This window comes from Centruroides sculpturatus, unplaced genomic scaffold (assembly GCF_000671375.1).
Source record: "Centruroides sculpturatus isolate CEXI.00-Female unplaced genomic scaffold, Cexi_2.0 scaffold1396, whole genome shotgun sequence".
NCBI lineage: Eukaryota > Metazoa > Arthropoda > Arachnida > Scorpiones > Buthidae > Centruroides > Centruroides sculpturatus.
Window position 1 is genome coordinate 126,198 of NW_019385605.1, and position 17,411 is coordinate 143,608.

Sequence of the window (17,411 nt, forward strand, 5' to 3'; positions counted from 1 at the left end):
AAGAAATCGCCTGGGTTTAAGTTGGGGTTATAAGACAGTACGCCAAGCCGCCACCAGCATATTTTTCATAGTCTAATCCAATTACATGCTTCTCAAACAGGCTGTAAAGGCTTTTGAACAATTGCTTTGTGCAATGGGGCCTTGCAGCATCATGCATAAACCAAGCATGCCAATGTTTATGCCCAACAAGCATTTTGGAATAAAACTTTAAAACAAAATATGTACTCTGTAACCAATGTCAGGCATGAAAACTCCAAACAAAGATTGGCAAATGCTTTCGATGCCCCTCCTGGGCTCTTCTTCAGGCCAAATTTACTGTACTGGATTCTTAAATCAAATGCTTTTAAATAAGAACGTGCTCCATTTCCAGAAATTCAAATAAGGAAGGCAATCATGTGCTGTTTCAAAATATAATTTTTGATAATTTATATTAGTGGAGATATGATGTGCACATCTTATAATAATCTCGTGTATCATACAATCACGTTTGTTTCTAAATATAATTTTTATAATTTTTGCAGTGGAGATATGATGTGTGCATCTTATAATAATCCCGTGTATCGTATAATAAGTTATGATTTATCATCCAATAAATACTGCCACGCTGCTGAGAGATTCATTTCTTCTTTAAAATTGATGCAGGTTAATTTGTGATCTTCTTTGTAAATCTCCATCGCTTCCAAAGTTCTTAGATGTTCCTGATGACGAGTGGTGTGGATAACCCATGCCTCATTAAAAATCGGGGGTTATGTCCGAGTTTGTCGCATATGTAGACAATGCTGTCGTATATTTGTTGTGGGTGATATCTGCTTTATGTTCTTTTATCCTAGTGGCTAATGGATGTTTAGTTGATCCTATGTAAATTAGTTGCCTCTGCCATCTGTCGTCTATTAAGGGGATGGTATATATTCCTGGTAGTCTGTTCGGGTTATGGGTGTCTTTTCCATTTCTTAATAAATTATGTATGGAAGGGTTACTTCTGTATGTAATTCTAATTCCTTTTTTCTTTGCAATCGTATTATATATCGCTTTCATTTGTGGGTTGTACGTTATCGGGACCCTTTCCATATGTTCTTCTTTATCAACTGTTCCTGATGCCTTTTCTTCATCTGTTTTACTGTTTATATGAAGGTGCTGATATAAAAATTATAATAATGGCATGTGATTGCCTTCCTTATTTGAACTTCTGGAAAAGGAGCATGTTCTTGTTTAAAAGCATTTGATTTAATAATCCAGTACAGTAAATTTGGCCTGAAGAAGAGCCCAGGAGGGGCATTGAAAGCGTTTGCCAATCTTTGTTTGGAGTTTTAATGCCAGATATTGGTTACAGAGTACATATTTTGTTTTATATGACCCGGTGTGGGAGAAATCTTTGGTTAAAACTTCTTTTCCAATAATTTGTCATATACAGCAGAAATAATGTTCTTTTGGAAGAAGAATGATCCAATAACTCTGCTACCACTGATAGCATGCCATTAATATATTGATAGTGTACCAATTGGAGAATTAGAATTTTGATAATACAGTAGAGTCCTGAAAACTCAGCACTCGGTAATCCGGCAGTCCAGATAACTTGGCACAAGCTGTTATCCTCCCTTCTTTCTGCAAACGATGATGGTCAAGGTCTTATCCAGAACTTAAAGAAAATTACCTATTGGATATTGTTGGCTGGGTGGTGGATGCCTGGAACAAGTTAGAGTCATTAACACTAGTTTGTTCCTAGTGTAAACTCCTTGATCACAAGGGAAATGAGTTCATTGAACATGATGATGCAGAAAATGTAAACTTACTCGACCTCCTGAAAAGAGTTCCTGGATGTGCAGAAGCTGATGAAAATGACGTTGAACAGTGGTTCCAGAACAATACTGAGCAAGACATTATGTCTGATGCAGAAATTATTGCTGCTGTCACAGTTAATGAAAAAATGCTGGAAAATGATGAAAACGTTGACATTGAGGACTCCACCGTACAAGCTCCTAAAATATTACATAGTGAGGGACTAAAGGCTGTTGAACCCACCCTTCAGCATTTTGAACAAGGTGCGTCGGTAATGGACTTTTATTAGAACACTTATGACTTTTATTACATCAGGTAATGGACTTACTGTTCCTTCGTCGTCTTCATGATGAAGCAGCAAAGCGCAGAGTGCAATGCGGAAGACAACAGGACATTACGCATTTCTTTAAAAAAAGTAGCCAGTTTTTGCAAAGTCGGCTAGTTAATTTTCATTATAGACAGCTTTATGTCTCATAAAGTATTTTTCTGAGATCTGTCTTATCAGGTAAATTACTGTACACTGTGCATTCATTAATTTTCATTTTCATATAGTAAAGGCTCTGTGCCTTCATCAAGTATATACTTTTCTTTTATTTAAGGGTATTTGGGCAGTTTATTCTCTGTTGTATTCTCAAGTAAACAATACATACAAGTACACTACAGTATTTTCTGAGGATACGCTCGTACTTATTCTTTTTTAACCCCATTCCCGATAACCTGGCATTTTCACAAACTCGGCCACCCTTCAGTCCACATTAGGCTGAGTTTTCGGGACTATACTGTAATTCTTTACAAAAACACACATTGTTCTAAAGTGAGCGCCACCATTTTGAAAATGACTGTTAAAATTAATCAATTATTGACATCAAAAATGTAAACATTGTACTATATAGTACTTTTTGAATTTTATTTCTGTCTCATTGAGTTGAAAAGTTATTAAAGAGTAAATTTTTTCATGAATTAAAAATTACCCTGTATATTGAATGTGTTTTCTTTTGTTAATTATATTTTTATGATTAGAGTGCTTAATTGAATGTTGTAAGGATGTGTATTGGTTATATTGTAAAAGGAAATAAATTTTACATATAGAAACATAGTGAAAGTGTATATAATTAGATGTTTATATGGTTAGATGACAATGTAAATTTAATTAAAATTATGTTTTTAACAGTTACACTAAACAAGGAAGCTTAAAATATCAAACAGACTGTGCACCAAATAATGGATATTACCTCATACCTCTTTATGACAAAGGAGATTACGTTCTAAAAGTGGAACCTCCCGCGGGATGGAGTTTTGAACCGAGTGGCGTGTCTCTGCGTGTTGATGGTAGCAGCGATCCCTGTAGCCTCGGCCAAGATATAAATTTTGTATTTCAAGGTTTTTCATTATCTGGAAAGGTTAGTTTTCATTTTATAAATTTCCTTTTAACTTTCATCAAAGAATATTAAAAATTCTGCATAGTAATAACTGTAAATGATGTCTAATAGCTACTCATTTAAGAGATTCACAAGTTTTTGTTTTTAATAGGTTGTGAGCAAAGGAACAGCAGATGGTCCTTCTGGAATACATTTAGCACTACGGAAACCTAAAGGAGAGATGTTACAAGAAACTCTAACCGAAGTGAATGGGAAATACACATTTTTGAATGTCATGCCTGGAAATTATTTAATTGAAGCTAATCACCCCACTTGGAGCCTGGAGAAATCCCAGATATCTGTGACTGTGACAGACGATAGTGTGGTCATAGATAAAAACATAGAAGTGGCCGGCTACGACGTGACCGGACAGGTCATCAGCGAGGGTGAACCCATCAAGGGGGTGCACTTCCTACTCTTTACGTCTGTCAACCAACCTTTGACACAGGAGATAAAAGGCTGTAAGAAAGAGCCAATCAAAAGCTTTGCCCGGAGACTGCATCTAAAATTCCTCTGCTACGTGTCTTCAGATGACGACGGAAGATTTACTTTTCCGTCTCTGCCATCTGGAAACTACAAACTAATTCCTTTCTACAAAGGAGAATACATAGAATTTGACGTCCATCCTTCAGAAATAGACTTTTCGGTCGAACAGGGAAGTGTAATTTTTGATGAGAATTTTCAAGTAAGTAATATTTTGAAATTTATTTACAATGAATTATTAACCACAGATTAAAACACATCCAATTTGACATATATTAGCATCTGTTTAGAGTGACATTTTCCAACCTGTAGTTTGCAGACCACCTGCGAATCCACAAAGGTGGTACTGGAAGTCCATGAATTAAATTAAAAATTTCAAGAAGCTGCAGGGTAAAATGTATAATTACTCATGATAAGGCTGATATAAAGTTAAAAAATTTTAATGCAATTTTGAAATCAGTGGAAATGGTCTAACTTTTTTAATGCTTTTTAAACTATTGGCCTTAAATGTAATTATACTCTTATTTCAGATCATTTTTTTCAAAATATTTTCAGAATTGCTCACCTTTTAAGAAAAGAAAACCTCTCTCCAAACCTTACAGCTTTAATTTCAGAAAATAATGCTTGCCATCACAAAATTACAATTGATGTATATTTGTTTGACATAATATTGCACAACCCCTACAATATATAAAATTAATTAATTTTCTCTCCTGCATGTTTCAGAAACTACTCTGACAAAATAGCCACATGATGGTGCACAGTGCAATCGATGTTGCCAATTTAGTACTTTTTACATTAGATTTAGTGCTGTTTTATGGTATTGGAGCAAAAAGAACATTGACAGTGGAGGCATTAAATCGGTACCTTTCAAACTAATTTAAAGCAAATTTAGCACTTTGTAAAATTTGACCATTTTAATTTTTTGAAAAATGCTGGCAACATAGAAATAACACAATGCCACTGGCAGTTCTGTATTATTAAATAATTCAGTATGACAATATTGGTTACATTCTGTTTATCACAAGTTGCAAAAATCATTGGCTGTGAGAAAAATATTTTGGAATATGCATCAAGAACAGACTTTATATTATCTATTAATGGAATGTTTTTTGTCAAAACTTATTATTATTTAATTTGTTAAATGTTTGTCTACGAGGACTAAGCTTATTTATAGGATGTATTGCACTGGTGTTTTGGTTTTTTGCAACCAAGGAAAAAACTTATTCAGAGGAACAAACAATCTTTGGTATAATACAAGGTGAAAATAAAAATTGATTGTTCCTCTGAATAAGTTTTTTCCTCGGTTGCAAAAAAACCGAAACACCAGTGCTGTAAAGTACTATTTGATTTTTATACGACATGGAACTATGTGCCAGTAAGGTTTTTGGGAATATCGCCGAACTTTATGACTGTTAACCTAATAGGTACTTTATGCGGGTTCATGGTTAGTATGCCAGGCCTGGGCTTACATGTGCACTGGAAATAACTATGTACAAGGTCAGTAAGACACTCAAATATTTAATATTAACTCAATTATTCACTATGTACAAATTAGTAAAGAATCAAAACAATTTATTCAATGAAAAGAAACAATCAACAAAACCTGACAAATATAATACAATTTACTTACTAACTTAGAACTATTCCCCCTTGGAACTCGACAATATCAATCAACTAACTATATACAACGAATCTTAGAAACTACAGTCCTGTCTGTCACCTCGATACTAGAAACCTTTTCCTTTTATCCAACTTCCTTTGAATTACTCCTCTCGCTATACTCAAAACTTGCTTCCAACCTCACTCTGGAACTAACCTCGATCGCTCTCTGGAATTTGCCTTGATCGCTTTCTGTCTGGAGCTCACCTCGCTCTATCCCTGTCTGGGGCTCACTTTGCTTGTCTTCTCAGGTTGTGCTTGTTTTATAGTCTGAGATGATGCCACAGTTATGTCTGGATTCACTCCCCTCATTTACATACTTAACTTCTAACAATAAATTTGCATGTCTTTTCCTGGACAGTCTAGTTTCCAACATTTCTTGCTAAAAATCCTTTTACATTATTCTTTTTTATTACATATTCAGGATGTTTATTTTATCAAGGTTTAGCGAGTTCTCTATTTTGTGCGTGTGGGGTGTTCCCCCTTCTTTCTGTGGAACTTCTTTCAAACCTCTGCCTGGGAGTGCGAGGGTGTGTTAGTTTCCCTATGGTGCTTCATCTAATCGGTGAATTGGTTTTTCCTTCGTCTCTTTTTGTTTCTGTTTCATTACTAAGGTGAGTGGTGAGGAAACCTTTGTCCTGACTAAACATAAACCCCAAACAAAATAGAATAAAAAGCAAAATAAAAATTAAATAATAATACAGCTCGGACTCAGTTCCTTACACTGCAATATGTCCTATTAATAAGCTTAGTCCTCGTAGACAAACATTTAACAAATTGTAGAAAATAAGGACATAGAGGCATCTGAATTAATAGTTATTATTATTTTTTCAAATTTAAACATATTAAAAAAATTGGTTACTTACCAGTGAGTAAGGTAATATATTTAATGTATCATATCCATGCATTCATATAACGATAAAAGAAATAAATTTTATGGATAATATTTAACACACTTATTTTCTCAAATTGTTAGATATACAGGGTGTATCAGAATGACATTTCAAAAATTTGAGGGATTGTACAGGATGAAATTTTGAACGTTTTGATATAAGGAACCTATAGCTGGAAATTTGAACTAAAGTGTCTACAGTGGTAGAAAGTGCTTGACTGCCCTTCATTTTGGTAGCTACCCTTCCATTCATTGCCGTCATGTTATTACTGCAGATGGAAGATTGTAAACACACAACTACAGTGGTCTAACTGAGCCTATGTACAGGACGTTGTATACTTAGTGCTTGTTGTCCTTTAGGTCACTATCAGAGGGAAGCGTGGCATACAGAGAGTCGGACAAAACATGGTTTGTCGTTGCACATTATGTAACAAAGTTGTGGTCGTCACATTGAACATTTACTCTAAAGTAGTGCAGCCATTGATTTGATGTACAGTTTGATTGTTCTCTACTGTTTGTCAATAAAACTTGTCATAAATACTGTATTCTGCTGTTTCATTCAGCATACCGACTGCATAGAAAGTGAAAAGTGCTGTAGACACTTTAGTTCAAATTTCCGGCTATAGGTTCCTTATATCAAAATGTTCAAAATTTCATCTTCTACAATCCCCTAAATTTTTAAAATGTCATTCTGATACACCCTGTATTTGTTCAAGGTTTCTTGACAATCTGGCAGTCATAGTACAATAGGTCCTGAGCCTTAAACTTTTCCAGTATTAAATTGGTCTTTGATAAGATTGTATTACATGGAACAAACATTTGTTTATATATGGTGACATCCAAATATTATTAAGTGACTAGTACCAGTACACGGAGCTTGTTTTCCTGACTCCTGAACTATAATACTCAATATACAATTTAGTATTAAAGTTCAGTCATCAGTTAGCTACAAGTTAACTACATCAGTGACAAGAATTTTCATGTTTATTATATATCTGATCATATGATCCCAATACTGATGGATCAGTTAAAAACCGAAAGCACATTAAAATAAAAAAATAGCGATAACAGAGATGAAGGTGCAACACATTTAAAGAGTAAAATACTGACTCAACAGTCAAAATGCAAAATTTATAAATATTGTGATGAATACATATCCTTTAGATTTATGTGCAGAAACTATGTGAACAGAGGCTACAGTATGTTGTCTGTTACAAAATGTTATCTAATGAAAGTATGAGGCCAGCCAAACTTTGCCAGCATTTAGAAACAAAATATAAAGAACATGTCAACAAACCTGTTGAATATTTTCAAAGACAATGGCAAGAACTGCATTTGAAACAAAATTCAATAGAAAAAAATAGCAATTGGTTCTGATGGTAAAAATGCTGCATTAGTTTCTTATGATGTATCTCTTTTAATAGCAAAGAGCAGAAAACCTTGCATGATAACAGAGGAACTAATTCTGGCTGTTGCTGAAGCAACTGCTTGTAGAATGAATGGAGATAAAATAACAAGGAATTATAATATGATTTTATTGTCAAACACCACTGTGAAGTGACAAATAGAAGTTATGTCTGATAATATTAAAAATCAACTAATGAAAAGAGTGTTCAAAGTCGATTATTTTTTGCAATTAGATGGAATATTTTTAACAGTGCTGATTTTTTGTATGTTCATTTGATATTAATTTGATGTTACATCCAGTGAAGATTTTCTGTTGTTTATAAAAACTCTTCCTTTACATTCTCACACTTTTAGTTCTTTGTGAGGATATAGGTAGTACCCATAAACAACTATTGGAAGAAAACCAATGCAAATCATCTTGAATACATTGGCTTTTTTGTACTAAAGTACAGTGGAACCTCGGTATACGACCTTAATCCGTTCCCGATGTTTGGACTTATACCGAATAGGACATATACCGAACCAACCTTTCCCATAAGAAGTAATGTAAAAATGATTAAGCCGTTCTCATGAAAAAAATGGCTGGCTTTAAACACCTCTCTTTCCTGCTTGATTTTTCACGAGATTAGCATGTATCTTTTTAGCTTTCTTGCAAATAATTGCTTCCGATATGCTGTCTCTAGCACGCTGTTTTTCAGTTATCCAAAGCAAAAGCAATTTTTCAACATGATCTAATGTCTTCGATCTCTGTTTAGAAATTGATTTAACCCCTTTCGCAACGTTAGCAGATTTAATAATGCTTTTATTTTTCACGATTGTCGATATTGTCGTTCTCAAAATATGGTATGCAGCAGTTAAATCTCGAACACGCTACCACCTTCATAGTTCTCAACAATCTCTTTTTTCAGTTCCATTGTGATTCTTTCTAGTCATTTTTTTAGTTTTCTGTTGCTTTTCATTTGCCTTTTTGCAATTCGTGATTAATAAAAATAATAAAATTTTACTTACAAATTAAAATCAGAAGAAATTTAACAAAGTTATAAACTGTGGCACCGTGAACATCTAGTCTGGTCTAGTACACTGATAGTGCTACTTGTTCATTCGCGTATAATTGAATTATATCGTATACCGAGCAAAATTTATTTCGTTCAAACAGGACGTATTCCGAATTGGACATATTCTAAAGCAGACGTATACCGAGGTACCACTGTACTTACCTGCATATTTGAGTTATGTAATGAAATATAATTGTTTTTTCATGATAAATCATTTTGTGGGAGTGAGTGGTTCAATAAGTTTTCCTGGCTAGTTATGGTGGTATATATCAGACATTTCTACATATTTGTAAGACCTAAATTTGAGCCTGTTTGAAGTAGATCTGTAGCTATTTTTAAAGTTGAAGATAAAATGGAAGGCACAATCATGAAATTAGACTTGTGATCTAAACATATGCAAAATGGTGTGTCTGAATTCTTTTCAATACACTGACTTTCCTGCAGCACCCTCTGAAGAAATTAGAAACTTTTTCAAACCTTGTAAATGTTGTGTGAATAACTGTTGTAAGGATTATTTTTCTCTTCCTGATATATTTGTATCACCCAGAATAACAAGTGGTCAAATCATTTTACCTAGATGTAAAGAATTGAAAGATTTAACTGGGAGTGAGGAAAATAGTCTTGTCAAACTTTTGTATGACCTTACTAAGGTCACGTTTCATTCAGTACTTATCAGATTTTTGGTTATGTGTATAAAATGAGTACCTAAAACTGGCATCCAAAGCACAGATATTTAATGCCATTCCCCATTACATATTTATGAGCAGACTGAGCAGACTTTCTTCAGCTATTTAAATAAAATCAAAATATAGAAACAAGATGAATATGGAACATGACCTACATTTAAAACTATCTGCCATTGAACCTGAAATTCAAAACATAGTATCAACAATGCAGCATCAACCATCTCATTAAACCAATTAGTTTTTTAATATTTTCATTTATTTCATTGTTTATTCAATTAAATATGTTTTTTGTTGACAGATGAAACTGGAAAAAATGAGTTTGTTGTTTAGTTAACAAAATTGGATCATCAAGTAGATCACTAGAGTAGATTGCATTTCCTTTCAAAAATTTGGGTTCTAAATGAAAGGGTCCTTTGTACTGAAAAGGTTAGGAACCACCAGTATAGAGTCAAAAAGATTCCTTACATATATGTCATAATAATTGTAATCAAAGCAATGCAAACTGAAATAAGTTTATTCATTCCAATTGAAACATGTTCCACTTGTCACCACAACTTATTCACTAAGTTTCAATATTAAACGTGAAAAAGTGTTCAATACTGAAACTTAATGTTTTTGTACAGTACTTAATGAAATATGTGCATTTTCTTTCACATTTTCCAGTTTTTCTACCATTCCAAACTCTTATCTTGTAAATTATTAGTATAAGAAGTTTCTGATAATGTATTTGCTATAATTGTTTAAGAGGTGGAGAGAATTTGTTGTCTCTGTATCAATAAGACATATTTACCTTAGAGAGGAGTCTTATTGATACGGATGCTTTTTCTTTGATAATGATAAAAACATAATACAGAAATTATAGTATGTAAGGAAGGCAGATTGCAGATATTTAACTTGTATTTTGAAACTTTTAGCAAAATTCGTGTAAGCGAATTTATCTACCATTAAATTTTTAATCTTGGAATTATGGGTGATTTAATGGCTTTACTTATTTATTTCTCAATAAGAAATTAATTCTGTGCATAAAACTTATGCAACTTTCTTGTTAGGTGTTGTACTTCCTCATTAAGTGATGTGCCGAGAATTGTGCTTTGAAAATGCATTGATCTGTAAAGTTATGCAAATTTTTACACACATTTGTGTTTCCCTACAGTAAGTGTCAATGGGTAGAAATATATTTGAAGCAGTTTTTAAACTAGCAGTTTTTCAAATGAGATACAATATTCTAGATCTAATGATAGATTGTTAATATACATGTATGTACTATAGAAACATAAGTAAGATAAATTTTTTCTTTTAAGGTACAAGGATTCAGTGTGAGTGGAAAGATTGTGGTGACTCCAAGTGGGAAAGGGATAAGTGGAGCCAAAATTTATTTAGATGGAAAAGAGCAGGCAACAAGTCAGGAAAATGGAATTTATCACCTAGAAAATATGAAAACGGGAATGTATAAACTGGAAGTGAAAGTTCCTTACGTTAACTTTGACCCGATTGTCGTGAAAATAACTCCAAACACACCCCAGTTACCCGAAGTGGTGGCTACAGAATTCAGTCTGTGTGGGGAAATTATGATTTCTCAGCTACCCAGAAAAATCGATACGGAAGTACCTCGGCGAGTTAGCATTTCTTGGGATAAAGAGGAGATTAGTATTTTGGCCGAGGAAGATGGGAAATTCTGTGCATTTGTCAAACCGGGAACTTATGTTATAAAACCCGTTGTTTCTTCGCAGGAAGAAGAATATGGACTTAAATTTTCTCCCCCGGAAAGAAGGGTGACCGTTCTCCAAGAACCTGTCCTGTCGATTAGATTTGTGCAATATTTAGGTGCAATAAAAGGAACTGTTAAATGTTTGCAAAAGTGCAGTAACATTCAGGTTTTAGTGACCTTCATAGATGGATTGTATCATAAATATATACCTGTGATTAATAACAAATTTGTGATAAATGATCTTTTTCCGGGTAAATACGAAATTTCGGCTTTAAAGGAAGAGTGGTGTTGGAAACGATCAAAGGTAGAAGTTACAATAGTGTCCGAAGACGTTTCGAATGTCATTTTGGAACAAATTGGTTATCACGTGACAATTAGTCCGTCCCATGGTACACGCATTAGAGTTGTTTATCCTTCGAAATCTGTTCACGAAATGAATGTCGAAAAAGGTATAAGTGTTCATTGTTTTCCGGAAGTTGGTGTGTACGAATTAACTCCTGTTGGATGTCATGTCTTCCAAGATAAAACGATTTCTTATGATACCGAAAATCCTTCTGTATTGCAACTGATTGCCACTAAGCATGTTTTGACTGGTATTGTATTATCTGAAGAAAATGTCTCTGATATCATTTTGACAGTCAACAAACACAGCAATGGAGATAAAGAAGCGGAAGTTTTAGCACTAGGACTGCCACAGGAGAAAAATGGAAAAGTGTTTACTTATAAATTTGCAGTTTGGGTTCAACCATATACCAACTTAGATGTGGAACCATCGTCTGGAAAGTTATTGTTTCGTCCACCAATGGCACAGATTCACGTTCTAGATGACTGTATGGAAGAAGCTGTCAGCTTCAAAGGCATCAGTGGACTTTTCATTAATGGTGATATAGTTCCTCCTTTGGAAGATGTAAAGATAGAAGTTAAAGACAGTTCGGATAAAGTTGTTGCAAATGTTCGATCTGACAAATTGGGCAAATTTTCCGTCGGTCCCCTCGACAGTGAACTTTCTTATGAAGTTTCTGCAGAAAAAGAGGGATATATATTAAAAAGATTAGATAAACTTGGACATTTTAAGGCATTCAAACTTGCCGAAGTAAATGTTTTTGTAGAAAACGAAAATAAAGAACCTTTGTCAGGTGTTTTGCTTTCTCTCAGCGGTGGTGTAGACTACAGAAAAAATAGTGTCACTCAACAAAATGGCCAGCTATCATTTTTAGAACTCAGTCCAGGACAATACTTTTTGCGGCCAATGCTGAAAGAATATCAATTTGTTCCGTCTGCCAAAATGATTGAAGTGACAGAAGGAGCTACGATAAAGATAAAAGTCAGGTAAAAATTTTGTTAGACACCAACCTAAGCTGAATGCTATTGGGCTAGAAATGGCTATATTTCTAAATAAATTATGCAAACAATTTGGCACTAGAGGGAGGTGTTAGGTGCCATCTCGTAATAACTTTATAATTTTTATTTAATTAATTTAAATAATTTAGAACTACTGGAAGAAAAAATTGGCCTGGAGCCGGGACGCGAACCCACAACTCCTACTTCCCATGCAGATGCTTTGTCGGTTATGCTACCTGGTCCAATCTCCTCTTCCAGTATATATAAATTTACATTATAACCATCGATAGTTATTACAATGCCAGTTGGGAATGCATCCAGTGCCCATGTCCTGTAAATATCTAAGGCAGTGGTTCTTAATTTTTTTATACTCACGGCCTACCAAATATTTCATAATTTTTTATGACCCCCATTTTTTTAATAATTTATACTTGTTAAATTATCTATAATAAATTGATTTTTTTATTATCGCTTTATTTTTTTATATAATATATGTAAAACATAACTTTATTATTTCATTTTCTATTTAAATAACATTCAAACTTCACAATTAAACATAAAAACTCATTAATTTTTAACAAAAAGTAAAATAAACATTTAAAAATTCATAGAAAAAACAAAAAATATTCAAAAATAATTTAATGAGATTTCTGCTGCTGAATATCCTCAACTAATTTGTTAATTCTTGGTTCAGTTGTTTGTAATACTATCCACCTGTGGGCATCTAATCGCAATCGATTGCATTTTGTTTTTGTTTTTATATCCACCATAGTTGAGAACCCTTTTTCACACAAATATGTACTAGTGAAAGGCAGCAAATTTTGCATTGCTGCTGAAAACAGGGGAAGGATATTCTGCATGAATTTGTATCCAAAATTCAGACAAACTTTTAGTTTAGAAAACAGATCTCAAATTACAATCATTTATTAATTCTAATAATGTATCTTCATCAGCTGATGATAAATTGGTATTTTTATAATTGTTTTATGGATCTTGAATCCATATTTTTGTAATGTGAACTTCATCATTAGGAAAATATTTATCAAATTTATCAATTAATTTTAAAAGATGACATTTAATTAAGGAATTTACATTTTGTTTCTCAAATTGAAATTTTGAATCAGAGGTTAATTGTGAATAGAATGAAAACATTTCTTATATATTTGAATATATTCTTTGGATTCATCTTTGTAATTTCATTTTCATAGCCTCAATTTTGTTATACATATTAAAAATATTAGATTGAGGTTCTTGCATAGATAGATTTAACTGATTTAGAATTGTAAAAATCTGCCAGATACGACAGTTTAGCAACCCAATTATTGTCATCAAAATAGCTTGATAGGCTGGATTTTTTATCTTTTAAAAAAAGTTCAACTTCCAGTCTCAATTCAAATAAATGAGTAAAGATTTTTCCTCGTGAGAGCCGTCTCATTTCTGTGTAAAATAGGAGAGAAGTATTATCTGTGCCAACTTCACAAAAAATTGAAAATAATCTTGAATTTAGTGCATTTCCCTTTATGAAATTTATAATTTTTACTGAAATCATAACTTCATTCAATTCTGTACTAATTTCCTTGGAAGCTAATTGTTCCTTATGAATTAAACAATGAACAGTTATTATATTTGCATGCACAATACATTTTATTCTTGATTTAACACACTTATAACAACTAGTCATAGAGGCAGCACCATCTGTGCAAATTTCAACACAGTTTTTCCAGAGTAAGCCATTAGAACTCAGAAATGAATTGATTTTGTTAAATATATTTTCACCTGTTGTATCTGTTTCTAAATCTATGCAAAAGAGAAATTCTTCAGATATATCCATTTTTATATAATCAATAAATCGCACGTATCCTAAGCAGATGATCCTGTTAGAAATATCTGTAGATTCATCTATTTGCAATGAAAACCAAAGAGAATTTTTAATATTGCTAGTTAACTGTTCCTGAAGATCATTAGCTATCAATATAGTCCTATTACAAATTGTATTGTTTGACATAGGTATTTCTTTAAATTTGTTTGACACAAATGGTTCAAATAGTTCTTTACAAATATTAAACATGGCAGGTTTTAATAATTCTCTGGCTATTGTAAATGGTTTTTTTGCTTTAGCAACGTGAAGAGCTACAATAAATGAAGCTTTTAATAATTCTTATTTTTAGTAGTTGTCACATTTATGAGTGTCTTTTGATTTTTTAATTCATCTTTTTTTCTTATAAAAAAAATCCTGCGTTTTATTTTTATATTGTTTGTGCTTAGAATTTAAATGCTTCAACAATTTATGTATTTGGTTTCATTGCTTCATTGGCAAGAACTACACTGCATGTGATGCATTGTGGTTTTGTAATTCCTTGAACTTCTATGCTTACAAACCCATATTTGATATAATCATGATCATATTTTCTAATTTTAATGTTACTTAATTTTATACCTTCAGTTTTAAGACTTGTGGTTTTTTTTCCGTTGCATTTTTCACTGTATCATCATTGGAACTTTCACTAGTATTTTCTTTTTGAAGATCCTGGTCTGCAATTACTTACATTAAAGAATTTTCTAATGTTCCTTTCTGTTTTTTGCCCATTTTTATTGGTTAATTATAAATAATTAAAACTAAACACACAACATAAGAAAGAAATGCACTATTATTCGATCCAAAGTCGATGCTAAAACTAAACTAAAACACCCACAACTTGTCGTAAAGATTTTGCATATCTTTTGCAAAAACTATTTAAATTTTCAAAGCCTATTCTAACCTAACCTAAGCCTAATATTTTTCCTAATTATTTTTAAAATTCCAAGCATTAATAGTTTCTTAGAATTACTTTGGAATAAAAGAAGTAAATACTGCAGTGTAAGTAACATATTTGCATTTATTTCTTTTGTACTAAAGAAATAAGAAGTAAATAAAAAAAACTAAATACGAAAACTTTATCTTTCTTATTTCACTTTTCAATACGATATTCGGTTAAACATCAATTTTCTTATTATTATATTCCAAAGGGAATTTTGCATAATTTGGCAGCCACTCAACAAACTTCTTATAGACCTCCAGGGGGCTGTGGTCCCCCTGTTAAGCAACAGCAACACTGTCCCAGGGTTTGCGATAGCTGGAAGTTCCTTAAGAGATGTTTACAGGATGTGGGTGCTGGATGCGTTTCCAACTGGCATTGTAATAACCATTGATGGTTATAATGTAAACTTATATATACTGGAAGAGAAGATTGGACTTGAGGTCTGGGTAGCGTAACTGGCAATGCATCTGCACAGTAAGCATGAGTTCTGGGTTTGAGTCCCACTCCGGGCTAATTTTTTTTCTTCCAGTAGTTCTAAATTATCATTTTCTAGCCTGATAGTATTCAGCTTTGGTTGGTATCTAGCTTTATAGTATATCAGGTTTAGCAACGTTGTTTGTTTAAAAATTTTGTTGTTACTATTTTGTTAAGGTGTTTTAATTCTAATTAAATTTGTTCAATTTCAGTGGAAAACGTGTGGCTTTTAGTTGCTATGGAATAGTGAATTCACTGACTGGAGAAGCGGAACCGGGTGTCGTCGTCGAAGCGGTGGGGGCAGAAAACAGCAGTTGCAGCCTGTACCAGGAAGAGGCAGTTAGCGAACAGGATGGTTCTTTCAGAATACGTGGCCTGCAACCCAAGTGTGAGTATACCGTCCGCCTGAAAATGGTTCCCGAAGTAAATCAGCACATCGAACGAGCCACGCCCAAAACTCAAGTCATAAAGGTAATTAAGTTTATTATATTTATTGTTTATATTATATATCTGCATCCTTTAAGCCACAGTATATTTGAAAGTAGTGCAAAAAAATTTGCATTCTACAATTAATTCAACTATGTTTGTCATGCAAAATAATTAGTCTGAATTACAGAATTATAAATCATTAATCCTTATTGTCCAGTATATTGTCAATAAATTAGTATAGAGTTTTGGGGCAATATATTCTATTCAAAGCAATGCAAATCTCAAATCTGCATGATGGCTATGATCTTTTGGTGATGTTTTAATATAGTATTTTGGACCCGGACACATGATTAAAAGCTGTCATATTAATGAAAAAAAAATTTTTAGATTGAGTCTTCCGACGTCACCGGAATCCGCCTGATTGTCTTTCGCCACTTTAATCAGATGGACGTTAGTGGAAATGTTGTGACCAATCAAGAATATTTACACACTTTAAAGGTAAATAGATAAAGCATAAAATTTAAAATAAAATTTAATAATGCTGTTTTATGTAGAGGATTAAACTAGAATAGATATAAAAGATTCTTTTACGTTATACATATTAAATATTTTTAGTAAAATTTTCAAAATAATAATTTTGAAATTGTTATTGGGAAAACAGTTCTACAAGTTGCCCAAAAGGAAATAAAACAAATTACATTTGGCTGATTGAATACAATTTTTTAAAATTAATTTAGTATTCAATTGTTATTTAAGCAACAGACAATAATATCTATATGAGCAACTTTTAATGCTCGTATGTATATTTAAGAATCTTGTTAAGTTTGTTCATAGAAGTGTCTCAGAAAAAATAGCAATTTAGGAAAAATACAATGTTATTGGGTTGTTCTGAAAGTAAGTTCGTTTTTTTTACCACTAGACGGTATTTTTTCCGTCATTTTCATTCTAAACCGTATTATCATTATATATTTTGACAGCTAGCATTTTATGGCTTATTTGTAAAAAATTTTGTTTGATTTCGTGCAATTGTTTATTTTTCGTGTCCCATCAAATATGGAAGACCGAAAGCAGCATCTTCGGCATATTTTGCTTTTTTATTACCAAAAAAATAAAAATGCCGTTCAAGCGAGAAAAAAATCGTGTCACATGTATGGTGGAGATGTGTTGACAGAATGACAGTGCCAAAACTGGTTTACAAAATTTTGTTCTCGCAATTTCAGTATTGAAGATGCACCATGTTATGGATGGCCAATTGAAGCCAATGAAAACAAAATAAAAGTAC

General features: G+C 32.8%; 1 protein-coding gene across 1 annotated transcript in view; it reads left to right on the plus strand.

Moving 5' to 3' along the window:
• The window catches only part of LOC111640522 (nodal modulator 1-like), a 34,834-nt gene that overhangs the window by 6,412 nt on the left and 11,011 nt on the right, over positions 1-17,411 (plus strand). Inside the window, exons 2-6 of the mRNA XM_023386542.1 lie at positions 2,948-3,176; positions 3,307-3,879; positions 10,681-12,416; positions 15,913-16,171; positions 16,517-16,627. Coding sequence (XP_023242310.1) covers positions 2,948-3,176; positions 3,307-3,879; positions 10,681-12,416; positions 15,913-16,171; positions 16,517-16,627 — 2,908 coding nt within the window. The remainder of the gene's footprint in view (positions 1-2,947; positions 3,177-3,306; positions 3,880-10,680; positions 12,417-15,912; positions 16,172-16,516; positions 16,628-17,411) is intronic.